Source organism: Notamacropus eugenii, chromosome 4 (assembly GCF_028372415.1).
Source record: "Notamacropus eugenii isolate mMacEug1 chromosome 4, mMacEug1.pri_v2, whole genome shotgun sequence".
Classification (NCBI taxonomy): domain Eukaryota; kingdom Metazoa; phylum Chordata; class Mammalia; order Diprotodontia; family Macropodidae; genus Notamacropus; species Notamacropus eugenii.
Window position 1 is genome coordinate 236,262,592 of NC_092875.1, and position 18,202 is coordinate 236,280,793.

At 39.4% G+C, this 18,202-nt stretch overlaps 1 protein-coding gene across 1 annotated transcript; it reads right to left on the bottom strand.

Annotated features, from left to right (window-relative positions):
* Positions 1 to 4,081: 4,081 nt before the first annotated feature.
* Positions 4,082 to 5,089, bottom strand: LRRC30 (leucine rich repeat containing 30). Its single transcript, XM_072599494.1, has one exon. It carries the CDS (start codon positions 4,982 to 4,984, stop codon positions 4,082 to 4,084), a length of 903 nt encoding a protein of 300 aa, XP_072455595.1. The 5' UTR covers positions 4,985 to 5,089.
* Positions 5,090 to 18,202: the final 13,113 nt, after the last annotated feature.

Below are 18,202 nucleotides of genomic sequence, written 5' to 3' on the forward strand. Positions count from 1 at the left end.
TACCATGGCTCTACAAATAATGACAGTGTTTCCTCCTTCATCTCTTTCCAGAGCAAGCAGGACTTTATTCTGAAATACAGGTGCATAAAACTGCAGTCACTCCATCTTCTACTACTGGAGTTTTAAAAAAAAGTCTATTAAGGAAAGCCAGGCTATGCAGTACATTTTCCATTAACCATTTATTAAGTCAACAAGTCACGTAATGATGGCACTTTTCTCTCTGATACACAGCCTCTTTATTCATCTAGCAGCATTATTCTCCAAACAGATGTGTCTTTTCAAAGCTTTCCTCATTTGCCAGGAGCACAGGATTTCTTCCTAATTGTGAGCTTGTAAGCTGGGAGTGCTTCAAAAGGTGTTTCTGAGCATCCCCTCCTCCCCCAAATGTCTCTGTACCGGGAACTGAGTGGCATGAAAGCCCTAATATCCCAGCAAGAATTTGAGCGTCTAACCTCCCCTCCCCCCAGCTGTCAAGTACCCAATTAGCTCAGCTTTTTCCCTTGCCTTGGTTTGGGAACTAATGCTGCCATTCTCCCAACTTTGATGCCTTCAGAAAGCATAGCCCAGGTATCTATGAGTTATTTGATTGCCTGCTAAATTATAACTACAGATGATAAGCGAGCAAAATTTCCCAGAGAGTCAGTGAATTCTAAGGTTTGACAGCATAGAGGAGCCCATCTGAAGGTTATTTTTCGGATCTCCTCGTTTGTGTTTTGAATAACTAGGTACATGAACCAACCTTGGCTTTGTACTGGCTCTTTATCGATAGGGCTCTTTCATGAAGAACAGTCAATATCTAAAGCCCATCTGGCAACTTGCCATTATTTTTATGATGTTACTTAATACTAAACTTTAATAAAAGAAAGCATGGTGCCCTATTTTTGAAAAGCACCAACCAAGACGAGATAAAAAGTAGATGGATGCTGCAGCCTCTGATAATAGGTGTAAGCTCTCAGGTCACCTTCGAAATACTGTTATGTTCTTTCCCTAGAGTAAAGTTACTGTTCCCAGATCAAATAACTGGAAAGCAGGGAGAGGAAATAAACGTGATTGTTCAAATGGGAAAGCAAAGGACTGTGTCGCAGTCTGGGCCTCTGCCTACAGCAAGGTCATGGAAAGTAAAACCTGAGTCTAGGTGATTCTTTGTGCAACAAGTAGGAGCTAACACAAGGCTTAGGTGTACAGCAAATGGCTTTGTGTGTAGTAGTCAAGGTCTGAGAGGCAGCAGGACACCATGAATAGAATGTTGGCCTTTGGAGTCAGAAAGACCAGGCTGCAGATCCTATCTCAGTCACTTATTAGTTATCTATGTGATCCTGAGGATGTCCCTGAACCTCTCTTAACCTCACCTTCATCATCTGTAAAATGGAGGTAATAGGAACACTTACCTCACAGGGTTGTTGCGAGAACCCTAGGAGATGATATTTGTGTGGAACATTTCGCAAACTTCAAAATGTTATTAAATGTTAGCTGTTATTGTTGAGTAAATGATCTTCATGGTTTTTGAAGATTAATGTTACAGTATATTTTGGATTGGTGAACTGGAAGGACATTTCCACCTGCTTTTAGCAAGTCAGTAATTAAGGAACTGAGTGTGACTGTGGGCTGCAGAAATTTCATAGGCCTATAACAGAGCTAGAAGAGACCTGATATAGTCCAACACCTTAATTTCAAGTAGATGAGGAAAATTAGGTCCAGAGTCCTATAGGTAGTAAATGGCAGAACCAGTAACTGAAATTAAAATATCTACCACCAAATCCCATTACTTACTCCTCTCTATAGTGCTGAGATTATTACTAACTCCTTCCATATAAAGTCAATACATCCAATTTGCAGTAACTGCACTGTAGGAGCTCGTGTAGGAATGTGTTACTGGAATTACATGTTTTGTTGATAATAACAAAAATTGGTCTGGATTCTTCCCTCCCGGGCCCCCTCCCCCCATTGGATAACTCACCTTTAAGTCTATTGGGGGAAAAATTGCTAGCTATTCAATCAGCGTTCATTCAATACACATTTATTAAGTGCCTACTGTGTGCCAGGCACTGTGTTACTAGGAATAAGTTCAAGTTTTCTCCTTGAGCAACTCTTAGAATTCCAAGATGAAAGTCCCACAAATAGACATGATAAAATCATGTTTCTTCCCTGGGCCCCATGTTCCTCATCTAAAAAATGAAGTAGTTGGACTAGATCAGGGATATCAAACTCAAATAGAAATAGGCACCACTAAATCGTACATAAGGATCCTGGCTGGCACATATTGACCTAGAAAACTACATATTAACATTACCTCTACTTTATTGTATTTTATTTATTTTATCAAATAGTTCCCAAAGCTGACCTTTAAGGTACTTTTAGCACTAAGTCTAAGATTCTACAATTTAAACTCAGAACCACCAAATAAATTGCCCACACAACTACCCTGGTAATTTGTGGGAGGGATGGTGGTGCCAGAATGTGAAGAATTTGGGATGATGCTCTTCCATTCTTTAAGTTAGAACCTCTTTTGTCCTTAATTTACTACTCAGATAGCATTCTGCTACAAAACATTTCACAAATGGCTGCATGGAGGCTCTGAAAGAATCTGTCATCACCTGCAGCAATGAGATAGAGCTAGAAGAAAGAGAGATAAATACTGGCACAAGTCCTAATATTAATATGGCCCAATTATTGACAAATAGTCAATCATCTAAGTATAACTGGCCCTTTCATGATCCAAAGATACTGTCCTTTCCTGATTAACCATTTTTCTTCTAGGCATTTATCTCCTAGAAGATGAAATGTTAATGACTTGGGTGTCCCTGACTGCCAGCTGAGCTTTAAACTCCGTTGGTCTCTGATAAGGACAGTGGAGCTGCTTATCCCAGTGTCCTTGATCAACTGACAGCTGTTTTCTTCTAGAATAAAAGTACGTCACATTTTTTACGGTGCCTTCTGCCTGAAGATACCAGAATGCTTTACAAATGTGATCCTCAGGTTTTTTAAACACTCATCCCTGAAAGGCAGGTAGTAAATACAGTTACCTCTCAATTAGAAAGAGAATGCTTATTCTCTTGTTGAATTATTCAATTCCATTCAATAAACATTTATTTAACACCTATTATGTGGCAGGCACTATGCAAGGCACTGGGGATATTTAAAAAACCAACAACAACACAGAGAATAACATAGTCTCTGCCCGCAGGGAGCTTACATTCTATTAAGGATTGGGGTGAATAGGAGAGCTATATCATGTTCACACATAAAGAAACACAAAATATATACCAGATACATTCAAAGTAGTTTAAGGGAGATCATTAACCACTGGGGAATCAGAAAATGCCTCTTGGGGGGGGGTGGCTCTTCCTTTTCATCTGATGACAGAGAACGAGGCGATTTGCTTATTGATTAGTATTTGTTTCAACAATTTTTGGGATATGAGAGGAGAAATAAGGTGGAAATTTTTCATTAAAATGAATTTGTTATGTTACCTAAGAGCTGCCTTCAGCTTCACTTCTCTGCCTTTTATCAACATAGGTAAGCAACCACATTGTATTACAGCTTATCAAAGTTTGTCATGCCAACATGGACTTCCGAACTGCTTTAAAATCACTGAATCGGTCTGTGATTGATTCATTCAGGTGAGACCAGGGCAGCTTTAATTTTCTTCTGGTCCCAGTCTACCCTTCATCAAGAAACTGAGGCTCAAAAACCAAAATGGCCTACCTTTCAGGGGTAGACAGTAAAGCAGAACTCTTATCTCTAGATTTCCAGTCTACAAACTGGATCTCACTGATTTTTAGGAAGACTTTGCTTGTTTTTCTTTAAGAGGAAAAACAAAGGTGATTTAAAATGTAGATGCAGAAAGAATTTCAAATAGCTTCTAGAGGTTATAAGAAACAAAAGCACTGACCAGCACAGATTTAAAATAAATGATTCCCACAGAACAATTCACTCACATTTGATGATTACTCAGCAAGTCTGAAATAAAAGCATTTGCAAACACTGAGAAGCAATGAAGTCGAAATCTCCGAACAGGAAAGTGCACCCGGGGGCCTGAGTGTGGATGAGGGGATCCACGGTCACTTTTCAACAGGACAAATCAGCTGTGCTTTTTATCTTTCAGGTAACTAAAGAGCAGGTCCAGACCCCCCTCCACCAGATCTGGCAGAGGCTTGGAGAGAGGGTTATGAGAAATATGCAGTCCCTTGTCCATGGGATTCCAGGCGATCCTGTCCAATCGACTGAGCAAGTAGAGTTCATCAGGTAGTGTCTGGATATCATTGTTGTTCAAGTTCAGCAGCTCAAGTGTTGTAACTAAGCAGAGAGACCTTGGGAAGGAGTGGATATTGTTGTTTTCTGCAATGAAGATCTGTAAGCTTACCAGACTTTGGATGCTCTCGGCAATGTTCTCCAGTCGGTTGGAGCCCACATGAAGGAAATCTAACCCCTTCAGCGAGAACACGAAGATGGGGATGTGAGCAAAGCAGTTGTTGCTTAGATTCAATTTCCTCAATCCAGAAAGCTCCGAGTAGTTTGAGGGGAGATGGGAGATGTAGTTGTGGGACAAACTCAAAACTTCCAGGCTCTTACAGAGGCTCAGCTCTGGTGGCATCTCTGTCAGGCAATTCATGTTTACAAACAGAACCTTCATGCTCCTGAGTAGCCCAATTTCCTTGGGCAGGCTCTTTATACGATTCCCACACAGATTCAACACCACGATCCTAGTCAGTTTTCCCACCTCTGCTGGGACCACCATGAGCTGGTTATGAGACAAGTTGAGCTTTTGGATCTCCGACAGCCCCCACAGAAAATCGGGAATGTCAGTCATTCCCTTGGTGACCAAACTGAAGCTGATATGTCTCATGCCCCTCTTCAGAAGTGACCTTGGGTCCTTTCCCACAAGGACATCATCCCATTGAGAAAACTTTTGTCTCTTTTTTGCCAGCAATATTCCCTTGGGGTCCTTATTCTTGGAGACACCACTGGACTGCTTGGCCCCCATGACACTTTCTTGGGCCCTATAGCAAACTCTTCTGAGTAGGGAGTTTTTTTTTCCACTACTAGCCTCAAAGCAGTTGCAGATTGGAAGTCTGTTGACAAGCAACGTGTTGACTGGATAGTTTAGCTCCAAGAAGCTTGATGAAAAAAGTGAAGATTAGAAAACGCTCGAGGTAGATACTCTTGAATGGTCAACACGAGCCTTCTGGTAAATGATGAAGTGGAAGACTTTAGTCTGGGTTTAGGTTGTTTCTCTTAGTGCAGCTGGGCTGTAATGAAACACTTGGTCCTGAAACTGCTAAATAGATCTGCTCACTTCGTGCTGAATGCCATGAGGCAGCTGTCACTGTCATTCTGTCTGAGCTTTATTGAACTGATATGTGTCTTCATTGCAAGCAGGTCACAGAGAGCCTGGATATAACTTTACCATCTCAGCTTTTCTTGGGTAACTCAGTTGAGCAGACAATTAACATGAGCTCAGAAGAAAAATAAAGAAGAAATACAAGAAGAGGGCGAAGCAAAGACAGCAAAGAAACCGGTATAAGGAACTGGAAATCAGTTTAAAGATGTGGTTTGATCCCTCTGGGCCTGTTTGGTTTAAACCTGTTCTAAATGCTAATGGGAAATCGGAGTTTCAAAAAGTTAATGGTAATAATGATGATAATAATACATCAGCCAATTTCATACATTCACTTTAAAAGCTGGGTTCATACAATTGTCTAAACATATATGTGGCTACTTCTGGTTTCAGACTGAATATAGGATGAGAAAAGATAGGGTAGTATAATGGTTTGAGGTTAGGACTTAAGAGTCCAAAGACCTTAGTTCAAATCCTTCCTCACATCACTTAAATCTCTCTCTCACCCCCAGTTTCCTCTACTACAAAATGGGCTCAGTTATAGCTATGCTATCTGCCCTATTTCACAGGGTTGGTTCAAAGTTCAAATTCAATTCCATTCTATAAGAATTTATTAAATGCCTGCTCTATGCTAGACATCGTGATAGGCATAGGGGAGAAAAAGGGTAAAAATGAAATGGTACCTGCTCTGAAGGAACCTATATTCTATTGAGGGGAGGGAAAGAACAGTATGTGCACATCTAACTCTATATGAAATATATACAATATCCTACAAGTTTTAGTGCAGTTTAAAGCTTTGATAGTGAAAAACAATACAATGATTTTAGTATACAAATATATTTTATTATATATGTATATGTACTACATCCATGTTTAATACAAAAATATGTTTTAGTAAATATATATCATTTTGGCAAGGAGCAGTAACAGCTCAGGGAATCAAGAAAGGTCTCCTGAAGGAGGTGGACCCTGTGCTGCGACTTGAGGAGAGGTTAGAAGTTCCAAGAGGCAGAGGTATCCATTCCAGATATGCCGTGAAGCTTACGCAAAGAAAGGTACAGAGGTAGGAGATAGGATGTCTCCAATGACGGAATGAAGTCTCTTCACAAACTTTAAAGTTTTATATAAGTTTCAATGGTCTCTTTTATCTCTAAAAATAATTGCTGCATTCATTACGGGTGTTTTCTGTTTCTGTCCGCACATTATAGCTGTTGATATTAGGAAGAGAGGGGAAAAAAGTTTTTACCTCTATAGTCTGGATTCTGTCCCTTGCTTGTTGCTCACTGCCTCAGTTGAAGCTTTCATTCAGAAAAAATACTCCTCTTTAGTGTTATTTCACTCAGGTCTGAGGTGGAAGACCCCTAAGACATTGGGTAAAAAAGGGCTGTCTCTTGACAGATGTAATCTCTGTATTTACCTAAAGTAAGCCATGACTTCATTTGATTTTGGTTTTGGTGGCCACCAGCCATCCCTGTATTCCTACTTACACCAAGCCAAGGAGACCTTCCTTACTGAAGAGAGTAGAAGGAAGCCAAATTGAACTTAACATAATTAATTAGGCTTGTTATTGGTTTTAAGAAGTGCAGTCTTTTTGAAGCCTGGGAAGAAATTTAGGGACGGTCCTTTACATTACCTTCCTCTTCAGAGAGTATGTAAAATTTAAGCATTTCTTTATGCACATTTTATTAGTTTATTATTCCCAATGGTCAAGTTTAACTTTAATGTTAAATTTGCTCAAATAAAAATGAGATTAAATTCAGACTTACCCATATTGCCACAGAGAGACAAAAAGAAGAAAGGAAGGAAGGAAAGAGAAGAAAGGAGGAAGGAAAGAAAGAGAAAAAGGGAGGAAGGAAGAAAAAGAAAGAAAAAAAGGAAAGAAATTAAAAAATCACATAGGTGCCTCAATCCTTTGCTTCACTTTCATCTGTCTGGTATTTTGTGACTCCATTGACTGGCCCCACCATATTCATACAACCTTATTTTACATTGTTTCCCTTTAATGAATTATCCATTCCAAGTAGGCAAATGCTAATCAATCAGCAAACAGGCACTGAGCTAGGTGCTGGGATTACAAATATAAAGGTCCTGCCCTTCATATGCTTATATTCTGTGTACTCTTTAAAATACTCCCTACACCTAACCAGGCAGCTTAGGTGGAGCCCAGAGTCAGGAAGACCTGAATTCAAATACAGCCTCAAACACCTACTAGTTGTGTAACCCTGGGCAAGTCACTTAACCCTATTTGCCTTAGTTTCCTTATCTGGAAAATGATCTGGAGAAGGGAATGGTAAACCACTCCAACATCTTTGCCAAGAAAACCCCAAATGGGGTCATGAAGAGTCAGACCAGGACTGAAAATGACTGAATAACGCTCAATAGGTCCTTGGATGCACTGGTCCCTTTGCCCAGAACATTCTTGTATTTCCATTTTCTCAAACTAAGCTTATACTTCCTTTGAAGAAATCTTCTCAAGATGCACCCCTATGAAGCCTCCCTTAATTAATTCAACACAACAATTTTCCCTTGTATCCCCTTAACACTTACTGTATATGACATTATCCTACTCTGACTAATTTGCTGCCTTGAAATTATGCTCTAGTTCAAGAGTTCTTAACCTCAGATCTGTGAACTTGTTTTTAAAAGTATTTTGATAACTGTATTTCAAGATTATTGGTTAACTCTGTAACCCTGTGTATTTTATTTTAAGTCTTTAAAAACTTCATTCTGAGAGAGGTCACTTGGCCTCACCAGACTGCTAAAGTGGTTTCAGACACAGGACTGCTCAGTAAGGCATGCCCACATCAAAGAAGGTGCTGTTTTCTATGAGCAAAGCAGAATTGAAACAGCTCAAAGGAAAAGCAGGATTTGCAAATTCAGAGTATCTTCTCCAAATGTTCACATGGACAATTTGTGTCTGACTTGTGGTAGAGTATTCTAAGCTCATACTGGTCTGATCAGTCACAGTCAGACACGTTGGAACTTGACTCTGTCACAGTGATGTCATTTTGGTCCTCTTTGAGAACGGACAACAATCAACAAAACAGTCAATAAATGTTTATAAAGCACTTTCTGTGTGCGAGGCACATGTTCTCTACCTAGAGTAGAAGCAGTTTGAAGGCAGAAGCCATGTTTTCCCTGGTATCCATCATAGCACAGACTGTTAGGCACCCAGTCAATGCTTAAGAAATGCTTGTGATGCTGAGCGAGAGTTGAGCTGTGACTGCCATCTGACTTGAGAGGAACAGCACAGAAGGCTATTTGAGCTTCCTATTTATTTTTAATTGCTTCTTTGTTATTATATTTTGACATTTATCTGCTTAATGAGCCCCCCCAGGAGTATTTTACTAAGATCCTTTGTGAGATTGGCTGATCATAGAGTTTCTGATTTAACCTCTATCATAGCGGCTCATTTCACAAATGCTTCGTCAGACAAGCCAAATCTATTTCATCTTTCAGTCGAGCCTGGTCTCAAATGGAGAGGCTTAATACCTCATTCACATGGCTCTGGGAAGACAGGGGAGGGGGGAGACTTGGTTCTGGGATGCTATCTCAAAGGAGAATTATTAATGCGCAAGACCAATTTATTTTAAGGATGTTAGGACCCCTCTAACTCCCTGTGTGGCCAAGAGCTAAGTTTCCACTTTAAAGAAATAAAAAAATAGAAAAAAAATCCAGTTAGTTGGCATGGAGCTTTTATTTTAGACAGAGCTTTTAGAGTAACATGACTGAAAGGAATCAGCTGTGAAAGGGGGAGGGAGTGATTAAAATAGTGCAGACCCTTCTGAGTCTGCCAAGTTAGGCCATATGACAGTGGCCCTGGCCTGGATTCTTGGCTTCATTCTGTAACTCAGAGGCCAGACAGAAAGTAACATGAGTCTGCAGGAATATTTTCAGGTATGCTTCCCTTGGGCCCCGTGGCTCTGATGAAATAGAAGATGCTCAGTTAGTCAGCTATGACTCCAGATACCTAGCTACCAGTCCTTTCCTGATTAACTAAAAGACAAAAGCTAGAGCAGGTTTTTCTTTTTCAACCTGGGATCTGTGAACTTGCTTTAAAAAATATGTTGATAGTTATATATCAATATGGCTGGTTTCCTCTGTAATTCTCTCTATTTTGTGCATTTAAAATATTATTCTGAGAAGGGGTCCACGGACTTCACCAGACTGCCAAGGGGATGCGCAATACCAAAAGGTTAGAGAAATAAAATCATAGAACTGGGGGAGGTAGCTAGGTACTACAGTGGAAAGAGAACTAGCCTAGAATCCAGAAGATCTGAGTAAAAATCTGGCTTCACACTCATAGCTGCTGTAGTACCCTGAGAAAGTCACCTAACCTCTGTTTGCTCATTTTCCATCTCCCACAGTAGTTATGAGGATCAAATGAGATAAAAATTGTAAAGCACAGTGCCTGGCATCTATTAAACGTTATATAAATGTTAGCTATTATTAGGGGATCATCAAAGATCATAGAAACTATTTCCTATGGCACCATATTTAAATCATTTCAAGTACAAAAGAATTTAAAGAAATTCTGAGATGGAGGTTATAAAAGCCATTGCAAGATTCTCCACATTACTACTGGGAAAATTCATTCTCATAGATCACTCCAATCTTTCATATTGTAAAGTTTATCCATTTCTTCTTGTCCTGCCCTCAATGGAAAAAGAAAAATAGCTGATCATCAGATGAAGGCTTTTGTGGCTAGAGCCTTTTGAGGCTGATATGTCAAAGCAGAGTTCATGCTTGACTGCAAAGAAGTAAAAAAGGAAATGAAAAGATACTTTGATTAAAAAAAGGGTGAAAGAGGGAGAAAGCAATCAGACCCAAATCAGCATTCGGAGTATTAAGTTCATGGCAGAAAGCAAGGCCATTAATTTAAGAGTGATGAGACTCTGTACTTAGATTTCCAGACCAAAGTAGCAATGCTTCATTAAAGATCAATTCTCCTTCTGAGGAGTTTAGAAATTCTTAGAACATTTTAGAGTAATGAAGTGGGGGGGGGGGCTGGAAAGAAGGAAGAAATTAAATTTCAATCAAGACTGCTACAAAGCCTTAATCCCAGCTCTGGGCCCATCCAACACAAGGTTTAAAAATACATATAAATCGTGCATTTTACTTGGTGAGCTTGATAAATGATAAAACTGAATTCCATTAAGATCCCTTAATCCACACATCACTGGCTTAGTTTGGGATTTGCCCTGGATATTGTCAATGAAAAGAAATTTACTCTCCCTGTTTTCTAGGTTAAATGCTGATGATAACTTCACTTTTAAATGATTGAGCTCTGACTGAAAGAATTGTATTAACAGTTAAACTTAGTTTTGAAAGTTGTGATGGCTCTAAATTTTTTTTTTTTTATAGATCAGTCAAAAAAATTCAAATAGGTCTCACTGCTCTCATTATTACTTTCGTAACGTATGAGGGAATGATATTGACTTGTAATCACACAAGGCAGATCAGGAGCGTGGAAAGGAATGATCATATAAGTGATGACAGCAAAGGAAAAAATTCAAGCTAGTTTGAAGAAAGTTAGTTTCCCTCTTGCTGTATTCAGCACAGCCTGAACTATTTTGCAAGAGACAACAAAAGTAAATTTTATCTCCTCACTTAAAAAATCATAAAATGGACGGACTTAAAATATTGGTTTTATTCAGCTTTGGTTTGTGAAGATTTTTGATGCCCTGATTTTAGAAGATGTATGGGTTTGATTACTGATTCACTATTTTATTCCATTTAAGAAAAACATTAACAACTAGACACGAATCTATTTGCAAGCCTTAACAACTTAATATCATAATGGATTGCAAATTTCTCTTAAGGGAAAATTAATTAAGGGGGAACATAAAATTGTATTCAATAATTACAAAAATAATTTAAAATATATTTCACATCTATATTATGGCCAATTAAGCAAAAATATTTCTAAATTAATACAAATGAATTAATTTTGCAAATGGAAAGTTTTTAAAAAATTATTTCTATCTAATTAGAGATACGAAATGTTAGAACTGAAAGAACCATTAGCAGAAATGTAACTAATGCAGGGCAAATGGGGTTGTGTCACAGGGTGCCAAACTTTAGAGAATAACTTCTATCTTTTAATAAGTAAAAACAATTGAATTTAGCACTTAGTTAGCAAGACTATTTAGTTAAAATAGGAAGCTATCCAATACTTCCTTTCTAGCTGGTCATCCCCCAGTTGAGTTCCTTCCCTGGCCCATCTCCAACATGCTACCTCCCCCAGTGACGTCTTCTCACTGGTGGCTTCTCTGTGTGCCAGGCTCTTCACCCATTGTGACTGCTCTTTTTCTAAGGTCTATGCCTCTCCTAACAAGGGTGAATGTCTCAGGGTCTCTCTCCTCAGGGCTTTTTGTCCTGAGTGCAAGGCCTTTTCCCTGGGGAATCACCCACTCCTCACCTGTCAGTTGCACACTGTACGACAATTTCATAGTGATTTTTTTCCGCAGTGTCCAAATTACCAGTTTGTTTCTGTATCTAATCTAGTCATTTCATTTTACATCTGGGAAAAGCATAGCCCATGAGATGTGACTAAGGTTTTACATACAGTCAGTGCAGAACTGGAGTTAGAACTTAGTTTCTCTCCCTTCCAGTCCTGAGGTTGTACAAGGTTGCCTCTTGGCTTAGGTTCATGCACCTGTACCTTTCTTCAAGTGTCCTGTGATATTTCTGGCACAGTTCCTTGTCATCTGTAATAAGGGATTTATATTTTCTTAATGAGAGACCTAGCATTCATATCAAGTGATAGAATTTTCTGTTCTAAAGATGCTATTTTATAAAATAAATAATACTCGCGATAGAGAAGTACTTAAAGGATATAAACAGCTTTCAGAGAACTGCAAGCCAGCAAGAGATATATGAAAAATTGTTCCAAATCACTAGCAATAAGAAAAATGTAATTAAAAAACTCAGCTCTGAGTTTTTACCACACCCAGCAAAGATGACAAAAGATGTAAACAGTCAATATTAAAGAGAAACTTTGGAAAGACAAGCTCCCTAATGTACTGTTAGTAGAGCTATGAATTGGTTAAAACATTCTGGCAAAATAATAGGAAATTATGTGAGAAAATTCACCAAACTATTCATAACTTTCAACCCAGTGATTTTTCTCCTGGGAGTAGACCACAAAAGTGGCAGAATCACAGATTGCTGAAAGGATCTCAGGTACTGGGTAGCCCAAGCCATACATGAACAGAATCCCCATGGTAACAAAACAGTTTCTGTTATTATTCAATCATTTCTGACCTTAACGACTTCGTTTGGGGTTTTCTTGGCAAAGATCCTGGAGTGGCTTGCCAATTCCTTCTCCAGCTCATTTTACAAGTGAGGAAACTGAGGCAAACAGGGTGATGTGACTTGCCTAGGGTCACACAGCTAGTAAGTGCCTGAGGCTGGATTTGATCTCAGGAAGATGAGCTTTTTTCACTCCAGGCCCAGTACTCTATTCTCTGCCACCTAGTGGCCCCTTTAGGGCTACTAAACATATCAAAGGGGTTTTTTTTCCCCATATTTCATCTACTTTCAAGGCTCTAATTGTCGTTTCTCTGCAGACCAGCCTCTCTCTTTCTTTTTCTCTCTTTCTCTCTCTTCCCTCCCTCTCTCCACACACACGTGCACACACACACATACATATATATACATGTGTATGTATAAGTGTGTATGTGTATGTAAATATACATATGTGTGTTACATAATGTGTGCATGTCATCCCAATATCTCCCCTTATTTCTATGATCCATTTCCAAATGTCTGCCAGACATCCCTTCACCACAGCTATTCCATCCTCTCTATCTTTGGTGATGACTTCACCATTCACCAAAGTTGAAAACTTGGATGCATAATTAACTCTTCTTTCTCCTTCACATTCCATGTTAAATAAATTGTAATGTCTGATCAATTCTACATCTATAATATCTTATATTCATCTCTTCTATATTCACAAAATCACAGAATCTCAGAGTTGGAAGAGATCAAAGTTACCTTACTCTAACCTGTACATAAGTAGGAATTCCTTCTATAGAATTCACAAGTGACCTATTAACCATTCCTTGAGAGTCTATAGTGAGGGAGAGCCCATTCCTTCTCAAGGCAACCTACTCTTCCCTTTAGAGCACTGGGCTTGAAATCAGGAAGACTCATCTTCCTGAGGTCAAATCTGGCCTCAGACACTCACTGGTTGTGTGACCCTGGGCAAATCACTTTATCCTGGTTACCTGAGTTTCCTCATCTGTAAAATAAGTTGGAGAAGGAAATGACAAACCACTCCAGTGTCTTTGCCAAGAAAACCCCAGATGGGATCATGAGTCTGACACAACAGCAAACCTAGATGGCCCTTGAGGTCCCTTCCAAAAGGGATCTTAGAGTCTGTCATATTTCATAAGTTTACTCACAAGCAGCTTTAGAAAACTTCATCCAGATAGTTAGGTGGATAAATCACAATACAAGGGATTACTATCTAAGCTAAAATGGTGAGTGTTTTGATTACCTTACTTAACAGTTCTCCATGTTACAAGTACATTGATCTTGAAAATGAAAAGGAAATGACTAAGCACAAGTAAACAAAAGGTTGCTTGTCTTTTTCCTCATGTAACTGGCATTCACTTTCACCTTATTTTTAATGTGATCTCTGGCTTTGTTTTGTCTTTAATGGCCTTCTATCCAGGGAAAAGTAACTCTTTCTCCCAGGTTGCATGTCCCTCTTATTCAGGAAATGCACAGCCAACAATGAACAGCTCTGCTTTTAATTTTCTTTCTTAGTTGATTCATTTTAGCGGATATACCAGCCTTTGGCTAGAAGATAATTTGCTTGGTTTCCCACCAGCATGGCCTAGTGGAAAGGACACTGAACCTAGTGTCAAAGGATATGAATTCATAGCTTGCCTCTGCTACTTACAACCTGTGTGACCTAGGGCAAATCACTTAACCTCTCTGGGCCTTAGTATTCTCATCTGTAAAACACAGGGGTTGGACTAAGCTTCTAATGTCCCTTCTGGCTCTAAATATATGAACCCATGACCTTCTTTTACTAGTTAACGGGAAGTCAGAGAGTCACATACTTTCAGAGTTAGCAGGATCCTTAAGAGGTCTTTTGGTCCAAACTTCTCATTTTACAGATGAAGAAACTGAGGCCCCAAGGAAGTGCAGTTAATTTCTCATGGACAAATAACTAGTTAATGGCAAAGACCAGATTAAAGACATAATAAGCAATTTGGTGTCTGGGACAAGCAGCTCAAAATACAACCTCAAATCAATGTTGTAATTCATAATGTGAATGTAATTAGCAGGGGCATGGAGCATGCTCATATCCACTCTTATTGGTGGGTCATACAGAGCAGGCACAGATGTTCTTTGTCTGCTCCCCATCAACCGCATGGAAGCTTAGAAAGAGCTCACTTCTGTTGGCGCACAAAGAGCATCCACTCTGCAGTGATGAAGAGCCCCATGATTGTCTGCTGAGCCAGAAGAAATGATGATTCAGGATAGGCAAGGACCTTCTGCTGCTCTGTTAGAGACTTTTATTCCCCTTTGTGGTTTTAATTGCTTTGAACTGCCTTCTGTGGGGAAAACCACTGGAAAAGACATAAAGTAAGCTCCTCCTAAGTTGCCACATGGTCAATTGTAAGCACTCAGAGAACAGCTGCTTGTGCTCCGTACAACCAGTCAGGAAACACAATTCTGAACATACTCCATGCCCTGTTACGTATATAAGAAATTACTTAAATTAATTCCGTTGAGCATATAGGGAGAACTCTGTCCGTTGAGATCCTTGGACGTTATCCTTGGTAGGGAGACAAAAATCTTCCTCTAGAAATTAAGTGGTTCCTGCAGAAGTCAGCCACCATCTTAGGGGAATCTGGTCAAAGGTAAGACACAAAGAAGCTAATTTTGGGTATGGCTTGGGGAAAGAGGCAGGAGGGAAGCATACCACTAAATAGTTTACTATTTTAGCTAATTGATAATTTACTAATTCAGCTAATGATAAATAATTGCATTATAAAGGTTAAAATACTATGGAAATATGAAATATATTTTATCTTCTATTGGAAGTCTTTCTCAACACCTCTTAATTTTAGTGCTTCTGACTTTTAATTATTTTCTATTATCTATATATAGTTTTATGTATAGTTGTTTACTTGTTCTCACTTCCACTGGATTGTAAGCTCCCTGAGGCAGGGACTGTCTTTTGTCTCCTTTTGTATCCCCAGAATTTAGCACAATGCCTGTAGGCATTCAGTAAATATATATTGATTGTCTAAGTTGACAAATTTACTTTTTCTCTATGATGGAATGTAAGTGTGATCAAAAGGTGAATGTAACCAATTTTTAAAGTGCACAATCTCCCCCCAAAAATCATTATTCAAAAATTTTGGTGCCCTGAGGGTAAAGTTCCTCTCATTCCATTCTAATTGTGAGTCTATTATAGATAAAAACCAATGTTTCCTGAGTCTTAGTCTAATTATTTTTCTATTACCCTGAAGTGGATCTTCCCAGAAGTTCAGAAAAGCTATCATTCCTTAGCAGCCTAAGGGATGGACCACAACTAGGTCTGGGCAGCTGGAGTTTTGTCTTAGGGTGACAATAGGAAGAGCACCCTCTCTACGATGACCCTTGGGTCTCCTGGTTGCACAGTCATCTGTCTAAATTATGCTACATAGTTCCACAAGGTTCTTGCTCCTCTCCTCACCCTGTTCCCAGTCTCCTTATGGGGACTGCCTGGCACAACTGTACCCTTCAAATATGAACTATCCTTTGCCCCACCTCCCCCCCCACCTCCAAAGTAGCAACTGAATTTATACCAACTGGCAAAATTCCTCATTCCAACTCTAGACAAATGTTGGAGGCAAACATTTGAAGACAGGGAGATGATGGAGAAATGGTACCAATTGGTGGTGAATATCTCAGCAAGTGTCTTACTCTAGAGACTCTCTACTATTTCAACCTGTCTTTGGAAGACGTATCCTTTGGCACAAGTTACATTCCAGATAGTTTCATCATTAGTATCTTCAGCTATCATCAGATCATAATCTAAGATAACTTTAATGTTGTTTGCAATACAAGGATAGCATTTTTCCAGGAAAAGATGCTCTAATTGTTTTCTGTGTTTTTGACTTCTTTTTTAAATAATAGATTACTTTTTTCTTCATTTTAAAATGTGTGAATATTTAAAACAAAAACAGACAGATTAGGAAAGCAAAACAAAGTCTATGCCATGCAATGACTTGACCAGGCTTAGATAAAAAGGCAGAGTGCTTCATTTTAACTGCAGATTCTAAATTTCTCTTTCTACTGTGATTTAAGAGACCTGGTCTAATAAGTGGGGGCAAACAAAATTGAGAGGAAAAAGCTTCTTAGTGATAATTATTTTGAATGAAAAAAGGGTTCAGGAAGTATCCATGACAGAAATTCAATTAGAAGATTACTTAATAGTGGAAGGTCATGAGACTGAGCAAAGTAATGGGGCTGATTATGAAAGAGAAGGGCCACTGGGTGGTCAGCAAAATGATGCTGGTTGTCCTACTGTTCTTATGTGTTAATGCTTTGGGGGAAAAAAAACAAACTCTTCCATGTCATAAAAGTGTGCTGATGAGGACAGGCTGCCCTGCTAATGCTTCCTTGGCTTTTCACAGTTCTTTGCCCTGACAAAACATCAGTGTATGTTGCTCTCCTCCTTTATCCATCACTGCCTACACTTTGCTGACATGGATACAGAGCCAATAAAAGCAGCTTTCACTGACTCACAGTGAAGGGGAAAGAGAGGTGGGTAATGATGTGTCCTGCATACCGATCTGGATGACTTGTGTTTTAATTCTGGGATACTGAGCTATTACTGAGTTCCACCGGAAATCTCAGAGAGGATGGGGTGGATATGAATCACACAGTTTTGATCTGAGTTTTTAAAATACCTTGATGGACATAATCAGCCCTATGCTAATTGCTAAGCATTATCTAGCCAGCTAGGACAAGGATAACTAAGTGTTGTCTTCCCCCATTAGACTATAGTGTCCTTGAAGAAAGGAGTTGTCTTTTTTCTTATTTATATGCCCAGTGCTTAGCACAGTGCCTCACACATGGTAAGCATTTAATAAAGGTTTATTGAATTGAAGTGACTTTTTGTGACTTATTGAAATTTTTAGGCATTTTGTTTGGACTGGGTATGAACTGCTGGAAAAGGAAGCCAGTTGAAAAGGTAAATGAAGGAAGAGGGAAAAGAAAAGGGAGAGAGAGAGGGAAAGATAGAGAGATAGAGAGATAGAGAGAGAGAGAGAGAGAGAGAGAGAGAGAGAGAGAGAGAGAGAGAGAGAGAGAGAGAGAGGAGACCAAGGGAGAACAGACACACCTGTCCTTGAATGCTTGTGTGTTTTACCTTGAACCTTAGAAAGACAAGGAGATATGTAGAATGGGAACACACCCCATTCACTCTGAGGGAGTTTTGAGGTAAAATGAATTTGCTTTCTCTGGCCCAGTTGGAAGAGATGATTAAGGATTTTTCCATGAGGGGTGTGATGGGTAACCTGACAAAGCTTTGGGAGCTTCCTGGTTGTATGTCAGCCAATTGTGGCATATGCCTGACTACCTTTAAAAACAAAATCAAAATAAGCATGTTGGCCTAGGAGAGTCTGCAAAAAGATCTACAGTGCTCTTCTGAGGAAGAAGGAGCCACAAGAGCAGATGACAGTTTCAGCAAAGGATAGCAGCAGCTTGATGACAAAACAACCCACAGAAGTTTTAGATACAGAAGGCAGAAACAAAGGGTGAAACTCTAGTGAATGATGGGTGTGGAGGCAGAAGGAAGTAGCTGCAACCAGACCAGCTTTAGGAACACATCAAGGAGGTGTGAGAGGC